The following is a 12,930-nucleotide window of genomic DNA, read 5'->3' as shown; positions in this document are numbered from 1 at the left end:
TCTATTTTTACTATTATATTGTTTGTTACTATATTAATAAAGATCTATGAGTTATTACTATTTTAACAAAAACTTATTAAAAATATAAACCAACACTAAATATAAATGTTAGAGTAACAATTAGCTTTAAGTCATGTATGTGAGACCATAATTTATTTTTTCAAAATCAAAGTGATGACACATGACAAACACTTATCAAATAATGTTTAGGGTATAAGAAACAAGTTATAAAATATGGGAAATAGTATTTTTTTAGTTACAGAATTATTATATCAATTTTATCACACACGTCCAATAGTTCCATTGCATTAAATAAAAGATTTATGTTAAATATGACTTCCACATTTTGGAAGTATTAATAGACCTTTAACAACCACTACCAATAGGATTTCCACAGAAAACAGAATTCTTAATGAAACGCGATAACTTTGTGCAAGTGTATTTATGTAACATTGATAAAGCTTAACCAACTTTTTTAATAACTCTTATCTAACCTAACAAACTGTGTTGTTAGACTGTTGATAATGTCAACACTAATAGTTGTTGAAACTTCAATCTAACAATTGTTAAATGCTTCCGTTGAAAACTCATTTTATTGAGATATTTTATTCTCTTAGATTAGTGCATTAACAATATTTTTAGTTTCGGTTCCCTATAATAATCCACGTTTAATTATATAATATGGAAATTGGGATAAGAACAAAGAAATAAACCGGTTTAGGTTCGATACGATTGAGCTCAGGTTATTGTACTAATAATAAGGTGGTATGGCTCAGTTCACGTGTTTAACTTCGAACAGAACAAGCTCGTGCGTGTGTCTCAACAACCAAAAGTCCCTTTGGTCGCTGGTGCTTCAACAAAACAACAAAGCGTCGTCGTTCCTTTGGCCGCATTTCCCAACCAACTTTCAAAGGGCTTTATAAACTCAACTAACGTTCAACGAAACTATCTGTCTCCTTCTCTCTCTCCTTTTCACCACCTTCTTCATCACTATAGATTTAGCTCATCTGAAGTACGAACCTTGATCCATCTAACGTACCCCACCTTGACACGTGTTAGTGTCGGCGCGTCCTCAACGAACCGAACTGGTACGAACGTATACATCAACGAGCCACAACCAGAAAGCCCGAATCATCTTCCTAACTCCTGACAAGGGTTTTCTTTCTTCAAGTCGTTTTCAGAAGTACAGATCTCGCATGATCTTTCTCACCGTGAGTATTACTTTTGTCCTCTTCTTTGAGTATTACTATATAGATCAAGATCTAGGTTTTGCTGTTTCTCACCGTCCAAACACAATCTTTTGTTTCTTTGTTGAAGAATCTTGATTACTTAAGATTCAAATGGAGGTGAAAGAGAGTGAAAGAGTGGTAATAGCAAAACCAAAAGCTTCAAGGCCTTCATGCTCTAGCATCAGGACATTCACTGATCTTTTAACTGATTCAGTTACCGTATCTCCCCATGAGGCTGTAGACGTTGCTGCTATAAGACCAAAGACTCTGAGGTTCAAACAGCCAGCGGTAGCTTCGGTCTCATATCCACCGGTGATTCATCTAACTACCTACACTTGTCTCTTTCTTGCCATTGTTATGCTTCTTTCTGAACCTCCCGCATTGCATTAGGTTGACGGAAAGGACAAAGGAAAGTCTTGTGATGATTCAGACAGCAAAAGCTATGTAGTTTATAAACCTAAAGCAAAGCTTGTCTCCCAAGCAACTGTCTCTGCATTGGCTAATATGGTAAGTTTCTTTCTTAAGGTTACAAGATCAAGATTTTTCTTGAAACTCGTTTTGACTCTCTTTCTTTGTTAGCTTCAGGGAAGCCGTCAACAGGTTTGGAGACAAAGCGAAGCAATCTCCTCCTATGGGAAGAGTGGTAGCCAAGGTAGGTCAGGTCCTAACCTAGTCCCTAGGGTTCCATCCTTCAACGAATCAGAGACATCGAGTGGAGACAGATCTTCCGTTGACGGATACAACTGGAGGAAGTACGGACAGAAGCAAGTCAAAGGAAGTGACTGTCCAAGGAGTTACTACAAATGCACACACCCTAAATGTCCAGTCAAGAAGAAAGTAGAGAGATCAATGGGTGGTCAGGCTTCGGAGATTGTGTATCAAGGTGAGCATAATCACTCCAAACCGTCTTGTCCTCTTCCGCGGCGAGCTTCATCATCATCCTCTTCAGGGCTTCAGAAACCACAAAGAGAGCTGGCTTCGGAAGGATCAATAGGACAAGACCCTAACAGTGTCTATTACCATCCTCTTTGGAGTACTCAAAGCAGTGACTCATCTAAAAGCATAACAGAGAGGATGAATGAAGGTTGTGTTATAACACCGTTTGAGTTTGCTGTTCCAAGACCGGCTAACTCAAGTGGTGGGACTTCAGATTCTGGTTGTAGAAGTAGTAGCCAGTGTGATGAAGGAGAGCTTGATGATCCTAGCAGAAGCAAGAGAAGGTAAGATCATCAAAAGCTTTAGATTGATTTCAGACACCAGTTTCTTCATTTACTTGATACAAATGAGTTTGTTGATAAGAGCAGAAAGAACGAGAAGCAAGCGAGTCAAACAGGAGTATCACAAAGCTCTGGGGAATCAGACAGTCTTGAAGATGGATTCAGGTGGAGGAAGTACGGTCAAAAGGTCGTTGGAGGCAATGCGCATCCAAGAAGTTATTACAGATGCACGAGTGCAAACTGCAGAGCAAGGAAACATGTTGAGAGGGCGAGTGATGATCCAAGAGCCTTCATTACAACCTATGAAGGTAAACACAACCACCATTTGCACTTAAGACCTCCAACTTCGCCCGCTCTTCCCTTTACCTCCACACAACATTCTAATCAAGCCATTTGATGCCTCCTCCTGCTTCAAAGTTCATTATTCATTTTCTTGTTTCCATTGTTAATTTTATTTTATTTTACATAAAAGTTGTAATGACAAGAAATCAAAAGGAAAAAAAAAGCAAATAAAAAGAGTGTTTCATTTTCAGTGTCAAACATAGATTAATACATAATCATTTTCTTGTAGATTTATTTGTTAAGTATGTTGGGTGTGATTAGTAATCAACTTTGAGATTAGAGATATATAGATGAAATATTCTTAATTATGAAACCATTTGATCAAAGATCAAAAGTGGTTTAAAGCGTCAAAACTTCATTAAAGATAAGACAAGCATCGTCTGAAACATATCCAAAAGCTAAGGAAAGCAGCACAACAAAAGGTCTGAGATACAATGCAAACTCAGGAAAAAAGAAGATCCCTTAACGGTTGGCCTTGGCAACTCTCTCAATCTCATCTTTCTTCTTGATAGCATAGCTGCAAAGACAGAAAAGATGCTATTAGTATTAGCTACTAACAAACATAATTGCAAAGCTATTTAGGAGACAGACAAATGTAAGGAGTATTACCTGTTGGAAGATCCCTTAGCAGCATTGATGAGCTCATCAGCAAGACACTCAGCGATTGTCTTGATGTTTCTGAAGGCAGCTTCACGCGCACCAGTGGTGAGCAAGAAGATGGCTTGGTTCACACGTCTGAGAGGAGAGATATCAACAGCCTGCCTCCTAACCACACCAGCAGATCCAATCCTGGTAGCATCTTCACGCGGACCACTGCCTCACCCAATAAAACAAACATCATGAGAAAACTGTTCATTGTTAGCAACACGCAAGAAAATACGCTTACCTGTTAACGATGGCGTCAATGATGACTTGGATGGGGTTGGCGTCAGTCAAGAGGTGGATAATCTCCATGGCGTGCTTGATGATCCTCACAGCCATCAACTTCTTACCGTTGTTCCTGCCGTGCATCATGAGAGAGTTAGTGAGCCTCTCAACAATAGGGCACTGAGCCTTCCTGAACCTCTTCACAGAGTATCTTCCAGCAGTGTGGGGAACAAAGGTTGCGTGTTTCGCAGGCTGGACACCAATGTAGTCAACAAGACTAATGTCTGTGACCTACATACACGAATCAAAAAACCAAAAACTTTAGCCTAATCATTTGCAAGACTAAGCAGAACATAGCCTTTGTAAGTAAACATAAAGATCTAAATATATAAACCAAACAAAACAGAGAGTGTCTCAGGACCTAAGAAGGATTGGCAAGAACAAAAAAAAGACAAGACTTTTCGGACAAGGAACAAAACATTAGTTTAGTTAGGAGAATACCGAGACGTCATCGAAGCTCCAACGGTTGAAGAGCTTGACTTCGTTGGTAAGCTGCTGCTGAATCTCAGCGTCGATTTCTACGGCGGCGGCCATGGCTGGGAGGGAAGATCAACAGATGATTAGGAGGGAACACTAAAGCAGAGGAAGATGAAAGAAAAGAATAATACCTCAAATCTCTGTAAATGTCGTTTGGAGAAGAGAAGTAAGGTTTTTGTTTAGCCGCTGATTGAAGAAGGTGGTAGTGTTCTCAAATGAATAATCGAAACCCTAAATTACTAAGATGTGACTTTGTTGGGCCCAAAAGTGTTCGAATTATTGGCCCATTTGGGTAAATTCCACTGGGCCGAGTCCACAACGTGAGCCAGGCATGAGCTTTAAGTTCTAGAAAGTGCATTCATTAGTTTATGATGATGATGATCTTTCATTCTTGTATTCAATATCTCTTTGAATTCACGAAATGGACGTCTTAACTATACTAATAAGTCGTAGTTTGTTAGTTATATCGGGACTAACCAATGATCATGGACATGCAAATTGGTTTACGTCACCTAATCTCTATTGCTATCTATGATACTTACCGACAATCCTAGGATCTGGAGTTTGCAAATTACAGTAAGGACATGTACGTAAACACTAAACACATTTAAAATGCGAAATATTCATAAAATCAGAAGAACATTAGATATACTAATGCATCAAAACCAACATGTGAACATGATTAAGACTAGTTCATATCTTTTTAGTTCATATTTCAATCTGAGTTAAGATCCGAAATGGAAAAAAGAAGAACACATGCCCATCCCTGAAATTGCAATTGCAGGGAATAGTGTAGTGCTTCCTTTATGCGGTCACATGACTAGTTTCCAAGAAACGTCACTTTCATTCTTTGATAACAAAATAAAGAGTAACACAAGAAGAAAGACACAGACGTATGTCGTGTTGTCCTGGCCATCTCTACTAACACTTTGAATTTAATACTGTCCAACTCAAATGTGTCCTAAACCCTAATTAATCCCTTTATCATGATCTGCAACAAAAATATTATACTGCATAGTATTATTAGTAGCTGTAGCTTCAGGAACAACCCTGAGAGAAACTGTTCTGATGAATCAAAGGTTATTTAAGGGGATGAAAAGTGGATATTCCTTGATTCTTGAACGCTTAAACTGTATCTGACCAGTTTAAAAATTCAATACCAGCCTGTGATTCTCCTTCGTGACTTGAGGTTGAAGCAACAGCACTTGCTTCATCAGAAGAAACATCTTTGAGCTTTGAACTTGACTCTTTCTCCATGGAAGCAGCATTTTCAGTTGCTTGATCAATTTTATCTTCCTCCGTAAATCCACTTTCATGAGTTTCTTTTTCTTCTTCTTCTTCCCTGGATGCTGAAGTTGAAACAGATGACAAACATGACACTTCAGATGAACTCAACTGCTCTGATCCCTCAGAACTGCGTGATCCTTTTATGGATTCAAGCTTTTTAATCAGATACTTTAATCTCTTCTCTGCTTTTTCCCTTAATCTGATTTCTTCTTTCAGATGTTTCTCCAACTCTTCCAACTGTTTTCAAGAGATATTAAAGGTTATCTTTGAAACTAAAAATTCAGCATTTTACCAAACCCTAGATGAAAGAGAACAGAGTAAGTGAGTCTCTCTTGGCTCTTAAGCAACAAGAATGACTCTTTATTGGTTCTTGATCAGACCCAGATCTTGAAAAAAACAAGCTTTTCTCAAACAAGAATGATGATAATATGTGAAATTACCTTTATGGTAATGAGCTCTGCTTCTTCTTTAGTAGACCTTGAAACTTGCCTCTCTGCCAGTAGTCTTCCTCTTAGACACTCCACAGTTCTTAGACCTTCCTTCTCTTCTTCCTCCATCTTCTTACTTGAAGAGCTTGTCCTCAATAGCCCTCTGTATATAATTTCTTAAATGATAAAATCATATAAAACTTCATATACAAATACATTTAGAGAGAGAGAGAGAGAGAGAAACCCACCTGCATCTTGTGTTGTAATTGAAGGTATCAATTATCATACTGTTTTTTTCTATATATTCAACAACCAGAACCAAAGTGGTAAAAGCTGACTCCACAACTAACTGCAAAAAAGGGTGAAATAAAAATAATAAGACCAATGTGTTGTTACATCATGACATTATGATTTACATTTATTGTTCATTCAACAAAGAACATTATCAACATCATATCTTAAACATAAACTTACCACAACACTCTTACAGATCCAAATCCACTGACTTGAGAGAGAAGAGAAACAAACCTAAAACTCTGAAGTTCTTTCTGAAAGAAAAAACATATTCTGTGATGTAGGGACAGTAGAATAGTATTGTTTGTAAGCAAAACGACAATGCAGGTTTGGACTTTTGTTACCTTTGGATATTTTGGCAGAGACAGAAATCTGCAATTCTCCCGTGAGTTTGTAAAACCTCTCACACTTCAAGAACCCTTTTCAAGAAAACTATAAATTAAAGAAAACTATAAATTAAGTTTTCACTGCAACGTTTTTTTAAAAACATTATACGAGACGACAAATATCATGTGAACCAGAGGAATCCCACAGATTGGTGATAGATATAAATCTATAATGTTCTTTGACGTTAATTCCAAAGGTAAAAAAAAAACATAACTGCTATACGCTTCTAGCTTTACCAAGTGTCACAAATCTCTTTGTCAAAAATACACACACTCCAAAAATAACTTTCTTTTTAAGTGAAAGTTTTATGGTTGTATGCATTTATGTGCAAGTATTTATATGTTATGGTTCCAGGTTGTGTTATGCGGCCTACTTTCACCATTGTTGATGTATCAAAAACAAGAGTATAAGTTTCGGACGGTGCCGTCATGAATCAATTAAGGAGAGGGGGTGAATCTTGTGACCCTCCATAGATCTGAAACTAATATGTATATTCTTGTCCTCATTAGGAACCCTACCACTTCAATCAAGATCACTTAATAACTCTCAAGTTATTAGCTTTTGGTTTCTGATTTCATCATTTATTCAACGTTATGTTCAATCACAACAGCAATAAATAAACAAAGGGAAAGTACAATTCATGGAAATGAAGATCATTAAATAAATAACTAGCAGCTCCACCCCCACCAAAAAAAACAATTAACTTGAAGGCAAGTAAATGCATAGGAGGTGATGTTTAAAGCTGAAGATGGTAGCGACAATAGAATGCTCGAGATTGTCAATCTTTCATATGTGGAATTCAAACATGAAGAAAATGTAGTTTTGTAAGTTCCAATTAAGACCAAGATTTTTTTGGTTTATTTGTATCCATTTTTTGCTTTGAACGTTTTAACCAATACGTTTGGTACCAGACACGGTTAGTAGCATCATGTAGCTTTCATCACTGATGCCTAACAGTTACAAACTCACGTCTTCTCAACTTTCAAGTTTTTAATTATCCATACTTCCAACAAAAAATTGTCTGAAAATGAAAAGCCAACCCATTAATGTCTTGCAAGTTTAACCATCATCTCAATTGAGTAAAAGAAAGAAATCCTGACAACATGAACATAAGAAGATCCAAAGCAAACACACATGAAAAGAGAAAGTATTATCTGGAGCCGTCTGATATTAATAGTACAACATGCTAGAGTGCCTGTGACTTGAGGCCATGAGCCATCAAAGTCAAGGAGACTCGCTTCCTCTAGGGGAAGCACGGTTGGCCTCGTAATCATCATCAACGGGGCTTCTGTCCTCTCTCGGGCTGTCAGCGCCGCGTCCCACAGTGTTGCTGCCATCACCATTGTTTTGAGGGCTAACACCACCATCATGGTCTGATCCTGCTTGCTTTTCAAGCTTTGGAGATGGTGGAGGGCTCCCGTCTATGATCCTTGGGCTACCTTCATCATCCATAATCGGACTGCGGTCTCTGCCTCTTGGCGATAGAGAGTCCTCCATTCTCTTTGGACTGCGAGATCTCTCCTCGACACTTCTCTCTCTTCTTTTCACTGGGGATCTTGATCGGCTGACCATTAAAAAATAAAAATAAATAACTAACCTGTAGCTTAGAGCATAGAGATCATGTTCTTATGTTCTAACCATGTAAACATCTAAAATACTAACCTGTAGCTTCGGCTTCGGCTAAGACTCCTGCTACGGCTTGGGCTTCTTCCACGACGAGGAGGAGAACGGGATCTTACAGGGGACCTGGAGTAGCTTCCACTTCGCCTATTGTACAACCAAGAAAAAAAAAAGGTTATAAGAAACTGGAATCATCTACAATATTCACACAAAAAGATTACATTCTATTGAATACCTGAGCTTCTTGGGACTGTTCTTGCAGTTTCTCTCAATGTGTCCTCTCTCCCCGCAGCGGTAACACTTGTTCTTCCAGTCCCCTGCAGTGCAGTCTCGAGCCCAATGACCGTCGACACCACAGTTAAAGCAGCGACCAGCTCCAGGAGGCGGGGGGCCTCTGCTGTCATAATCCCGAGAGCCACGAGGTGCCTATCAATCATACAAACATATGATATATATCCATTTGAATTTGACAAACAGGATAAGAGCCTTGAATAGAAATCCAAAACCAAAATAATACTCACCCCTCTTGAAAACTCCACAGTGATGCGACTTCCATCGAAGTCTCTTCCATCCAAGTAATGTCTCGCGTCATCAGCATCACGGGGATCACTAAACTCCTGTTTTTTCAGAGGGAAATAAAAAAAGCAACATGCATAGTGTGTGTTTGACCACATCATGCATATAGTTCATAACAACAAAAACAACTTGGCACAACGGAAACTTTTAATAAAAGAGATTTTGTACTTACAACAAAAGCATAGTCCCGCTTCATATCCACATCTCGCACTCTGTGTAAGAAATTGTTGGCATAAAAGGTAAGGCCATCATTAAAACACCATTTCGAGACTGAGTCTCCATGTTCCATCAAAACACTTCAAAAAAAAAAACACTACAAACAGAGCCGCCGAGGCGCCCTCTATACGCCTGGCGAGAATTTCCACCAAAACCACCCATTCATCAAACACCATTCATCAAACACCTCCAGGTTTAGGCAAAATCCCAGAGACCTTCAATAAGATCATTCAAGTTAAAAAGCATACACTATACCCTAGATCCATTTTTTCCCTCAAAGATGGAAATAAAAAAAAATATCTATAACTAGAACTATGCCTCTCGATAATTACTGTTAAGTTTCTGTATATGCTTCTCGCAGAATAACAAACAAACTTCTCAGAAGTTAAAAGCATACATTATATCATAAGTTTTTGGGGAAATTTCAATTCTATCATAAGTTTGATACCACTTTCATTAATGAATGACTATTTTCACTAATACCCTAAATTTATAACACTAAACTAATTTTTGCAAATATTTAAAGAACATTTAGGAACCCAACCCTAACCTCTTAATACTAAACCCTAAACAATAATCAATAAAGCCTAAACTCAAATGTCAGTATATGTTTTTCATTGGTGGTATTTTTGAAAACTGGTACTTGAGTTGCTGTATTTCTAACAACTTCTCTAAGTTTTTTCTCAAAAAATACAGATATCAAATTATACAGTATATTACAAGAACTATGCCACTGATACCTAGTGCAAATTGTTTGCATAAGTCCCTCGCACAATAACAAACAAACTTCTCAGAAATTAATAAAAGTTAAGTGTTAAAAGCATACACTGTACTTATATCCATAAATTTTCCTTAAAAAGATACGAATATCAAAATATACAGCATATTACTAGAACTATGCCCCCACGTTTCTGTACATGTACTTCTTACACAGAAACAAACAAACTTCTCATAAATTCATTAAGACAAGAAGAAGAAACAGCACATTCAGACCATTATTCAACCCCCCCCCCCAACAACACATAGAAATCAAAAGTATTTCACTTTTCAATAGATAAGAGAGAGAAAGAGTTACCTTCCGTATCTGTTGAAAAGGCGTTCAAGGTCTCTGGTACGAGTTCTGGATGACAAGTGTCCGACATAAAGACGAGTGTTCCCGTAACGATCATCATAGCGAGGCATCTTCCTGACTACAAAAAAAAAAAAACAAAACCAATTCAAAACACTAACTTTCAATCCAAACAACCAGATTTGAGTTTCTTTGAGAGACAAGAGACACGACTTAGCAAACCAATTGAAGAAAAAGAAAACAAATCTGAGCTCGAGGAATGCTAAATCTCAATCCAAATAATCAGATTCAAATAGATTTGTTAATACCTGGGGATTGAAGGAGAGCGCTGAGCGAAACCCTAATTTCGAAACCGAAAGGGGGAAGAAGAGCGTATTGGTGGCAAAGAGTTAAGAGGGCCTTTTTATAATATTGAACCGACTAGATTCAACGGTAATGATTTTTTGTGGTCCTCTTAAACCGACGGCAGAGAGGTAAGAATCGGTGAAACCCGATGTTGTCATTTTTCCCACGCGGTTATTGCAATCTGTTGGGCCTCGAATTGTAACAAGCCCAACAGTTTAGGTGTTGGGCCTATAAGGACAGATATGTTTGAAAAGGAAAGCCATATGATGTCTTTCTGGCTCATGGAGATCTTATAACCGTGGTATAGCTTTCACTTCAGGCAGATGTACGATTTGTATCTGTGATCTCTTGTTGCACACTGGCCCTCATTGCAATTGGTTATGTAGTTCGAGTCTTTCCTGCTTAAACATGTTGTAATCTCTAGAAACCAAATGTTTCTAACCGAACAAAAATCTATGCAATGATTATACATACGTAACTTTGTGGTTACGAAATGAAAGTATATAACCAAAGGTTGTGATAATGTCAAGTAATGTTAGTTAAGAAAACTTACTCTGGTAAATAAATAATCAATTTAAGTCCCACATCAATACTAGACTAAAGAAATTCTAATATATACAGTCTACAGATGGTCCAACTCCACTTACTATGAAGTTTTTAAGATATAATCAACCAAGAAAAAACACATGTAAAGACTTAGATCCAAAAGAGAGAATACTTAAGCGAGAGGTTGGACGACATATGGCTCTAGTAGAGCATCTAGTGTTGACATGGACATCTTGTTTAGGTTTGGAGAGTGGTAGTTAAGTTTGTGTTCCTTCACATACTTTACACTGGTTATATATAGAAGAAAACATATAAAATACATATCAATTATATAACATGCATATCAATATATTTCCTCGTATGATTATAGTAAAAAGTTTTCAATTATAGGCGATTTAACTGGTCCGAAGTTATGACTATTTAAAGGTATCCGGATAGACATATATAAATGAGGGTTTGTATTTTTTCAATGGCAAGAGGTAGATTTCAGGAACAACCATAAGCCAAAGAGAGAGAAAAAGAGAGAAAAGGCGATCTGAGTTTGGTTTCGGCGATTGGCCGGCGCGTGAGTGTCCGTGCCATCGCCGGAACCTCTTTCTTTCCATCATAGTTGTCGTCCGCTGTTTCTTCTCTATCGTTTCTCACTGAACGCCTTGTTTGAGCTATGGAGTGGAGCCATCATCCTGAGGTGGTTCCTCGCTTGGAGGAAAGACGCGTTCGGGTAGAGATTCACGGCGTGAGCGTGAGAAGATGGGTTTGCATGCTCAAGGTTTTTCCAGGAGACAGAGGCTACCGCATATCTGTCGACAACGGCTTTTCTCCGGGAGGTGTAGGCTCCCTCAGCTTCACAGCCGCCGGTTCTAGTGTCCGGGAATGGGAGGTTTTTTTTGCTCCGCCTTCGTCGGTTTTGGCTCCGAAGGGTAGAGGACCTCATAGCTCTACCTTGTCGGCTTGGAACCCATAGTCTTGCGGGGGTTTGGTTACTAGGATGGCTTCAGTGAAAGATGAGGTTGTGGTTCTTGTCGGCAGGATTTGGATCTGGTCATCTCGGAGGAGATCTTGGTAGACGATGATGATCTCCGGTGATGACGACGCCGACAAGAGAAGTGTAGCAGAGGTTTCGGGTCTCGGTGGCATTTGATGGGTGGGATGAGCTCTCGGTTAGTCCGATGAAGCTCTCTGTGAAAAGCCCGCCGGAAGAGAGGCGGTTCCACCATTAAGAGACAAGTGCGTTGGGGAACGGTGATGAGTTATTGTGGAGGCTTGTCGGTTGCTAAACTCCAAAGAACGAGGCTTTCGATGGTGATGCTCCGGTGGTGTAGCGTCGGATGCAGGTGAGTTGCAGCGGTGGCGGTTGAGTCGAAGCGGCGAAGACGCATGCAGCATGAATGGAGGAGATCCTTCCACGTGTCGCGCCAGCTCCTCTCCTAGTTAGCTGGTTGGGGTGTGTTTCGAGCTGTCGGTGGGGATTATGGAAATGCGCTTTGGCCCGTTTTCTTTTTCCTTGTTTTTTGGCCCGGTGTGTATTGTGGGCTTTGGTGTGTTTTGTAAGTATAAATGGGTTTGGACCCTGTAAATTTCGGGCTTTAGGCTTTTAATATAATTTTAATTTGGGAAAGAAAAAAAAGAAGTAGATTTCAGGCTTGGGCTTTCTATTTCCTCATCACGCAAATTTTTCATCTTACTCTATTTACTATGCATTGTTTTGATTTTTTTTCTTCAAAATATAAACAAATCGAACTCTTCGTAAAAGAAATTATATTTTTTATTTCATTAAATATATTATAATTTTGAAATCTATACTATTATTTGCGAAGTGATTTTTCGCAACGGAACTCCCACGTTAAAAGTTAGAGTAGTTAATATCGATACTACCATTAATGAATAATTTATTTATTTTTATACAATTAATCATTAAACATGAATTAGTTATAATAAAAACAATTAAAAACGTTTTTTTTTATAAAACC

General features: G+C 38.4%; 4 protein-coding genes across 7 annotated transcripts; 1 reads left to right on the top strand and 3 right to left on the bottom strand.

Annotated features, from left to right (window-relative positions):
- The first annotated feature begins 944 nt into the window (after positions 1-944).
- LOC108846173 (WRKY transcription factor 44) lies at positions 945-2,978 on the top strand. 4 transcript variants are annotated; one of them, XM_057000829.1, is made up of 5 exons: positions 945-1,211; positions 1,318-1,541; positions 1,620-1,736; positions 1,815-2,449; positions 2,531-2,978. In XM_057000829.1, exons 2-5 carry the CDS (start codon positions 1,341-1,343, stop codon positions 2,841-2,843), a joined length of 1,266 nt encoding a protein of 421 aa, XP_056856809.1. In that variant the 5' UTR covers positions 945-1,211; positions 1,318-1,340; the 3' UTR covers positions 2,844-2,978. The 4 variants fall into 4 exon arrangements, with proteins under 4 accessions (XP_056856809.1, XP_056856810.1, XP_056856807.1 ...); XM_057000830.1 differs by having other exon boundaries at positions 946-1,211; positions 2,534-2,978; XM_057000827.1 differs by having other exon boundaries at positions 946-1,211; positions 1,809-2,449.
- A 95-nt stretch (positions 2,979-3,073) lies between these two features.
- LOC130506197 (40S ribosomal protein S5-1-like) lies at positions 3,074-4,437 on the bottom strand. The gene is made up of 5 exons (XM_057000831.1): positions 4,324-4,437; positions 4,157-4,251; positions 3,675-3,946; positions 3,398-3,601; positions 3,074-3,305 (listed from the first exon to the last, which is right to left on the bottom strand). The coding sequence occupies exons 2-5, from the start codon at positions 4,247-4,249 to the stop codon at positions 3,251-3,253; spliced, it is 624 nt and encodes a 207-aa protein (XP_056856811.1). The 5' UTR covers positions 4,250-4,251; positions 4,324-4,437; the 3' UTR covers positions 3,074-3,250.
- A 554-nt stretch (positions 4,438-4,991) lies between these two features.
- Positions 4,992-6,455, bottom strand: LOC108846348 (uncharacterized). The gene is made up of 4 exons (XM_018619582.2): positions 6,382-6,455; positions 6,156-6,256; positions 5,920-6,070; positions 4,992-5,716 (listed from the first exon to the last, which is right to left on the bottom strand). Exons 2-4 carry the CDS (start codon positions 6,191-6,193, stop codon positions 5,318-5,320), a joined length of 588 nt encoding a protein of 195 aa, XP_018475084.1. The 5' UTR covers positions 6,194-6,256; positions 6,382-6,455; the 3' UTR covers positions 4,992-5,317.
- Positions 6,456-7,635: 1,180 nt separating this feature from the next.
- Positions 7,636-10,515, bottom strand: LOC108847963 (serine/arginine-rich splicing factor RS2Z33-like). The gene is made up of 7 exons (XM_018621350.2): positions 10,378-10,515; positions 10,076-10,190; positions 8,957-8,996; positions 8,730-8,825; positions 8,444-8,634; positions 8,251-8,355; positions 7,636-8,152 (listed from the first exon to the last, which is right to left on the bottom strand). Exons 2-7 carry the CDS (start codon positions 10,180-10,182, stop codon positions 7,813-7,815), a joined length of 879 nt encoding a protein of 292 aa, XP_018476852.2. The 5' UTR covers positions 10,183-10,190; positions 10,378-10,515; the 3' UTR covers positions 7,636-7,812.
- Between the last annotated feature and the right edge of the window lie 2,415 nt (positions 10,516-12,930).

Source organism: Raphanus sativus, unplaced genomic scaffold (assembly GCF_000801105.2).
Source record: "Raphanus sativus cultivar WK10039 unplaced genomic scaffold, ASM80110v3 Scaffold2975, whole genome shotgun sequence".
In the NCBI taxonomy this organism is placed as follows: domain Eukaryota; kingdom Viridiplantae; phylum Streptophyta; class Magnoliopsida; order Brassicales; family Brassicaceae; genus Raphanus; species Raphanus sativus.
Note: the sequence above shows the minus strand (reverse complement) of the source record. Positions and strands in the feature narration are given on the sequence as shown.

Bases quoted from the DNA above. Each gene is read 5' to 3' on its own strand.
- LOC130506197 (XM_057000831.1), bottom strand. From the start codon at position 4,249: ATGGCCGCCGCCGTAGAAATCGACGCTGAGATTCAGCAGCAGCTTACC. The intron at 3,947-4,156 runs GTATTCTCCTAA...TCGTGTATGTAG, and splicing joins GGAGCTTCGATGACGTCTCG to GTCACAGACATTAGTCTTGT. The intron at 3,602-3,674 runs GTAAGCGTATTT...TGGGTGAGGCAG, and splicing joins ATTGACGCCATCGTTAACAG to TGGTCCGCGTGAAGATGCTA.
- LOC108846348 (XM_018619582.2), bottom strand. From the start codon at position 6,193: ATGATAATTGATACCTTCAATTACAACACAAGATGCAG. The intron at 6,071-6,155 runs GTGGGTTTCTCT...AATTATATACAG, and splicing joins AATTACAACACAAGATGCAG to AGGGCTATTGAGGACAAGCT. The intron at 5,717-5,919 runs GTAATTTCACAT...TCTTGAAAACAG, and splicing joins CAGAGCTCATTACCATAAAG to TTGGAAGAGTTGGAGAAACA.
- LOC108847963 (XM_018621350.2), bottom strand. From the start codon at position 10,182: ATGCCTCGCTATGATGATCGTTACGGGAACACTCGTCTTTATGTCGGA. The intron at 8,826-8,956 runs GTAAGTACAAAA...CTGAAAAAACAG, and splicing joins AGCGGGACTATGCTTTTGTT to GAGTTTAGTGATCCCCGTGA. The intron at 8,356-8,443 runs GTATTCAATAGA...GTTGTACAATAG, and splicing joins AACAGTCCCAAGAAGCTCAG to GCGAAGTGGAAGCTACTCCA.
- LOC108846173 (XM_057000827.1), top strand. From the start codon at position 1,341: ATGGAGGTGAAAGAGAGTGAAAGAGTGGTAATAGCAAAACCAAAAGCT. The intron at 1,542-1,619 runs GTGATTCATCTA...GCATTGCATTAG, and splicing joins CTTCGGTCTCATATCCACCG to GTTGACGGAAAGGACAAAGG. The intron at 2,450-2,530 runs GTAAGATCATCA...TGTTGATAAGAG, and splicing joins CCTAGCAGAAGCAAGAGAAG to CAGAAAGAACGAGAAGCAAG.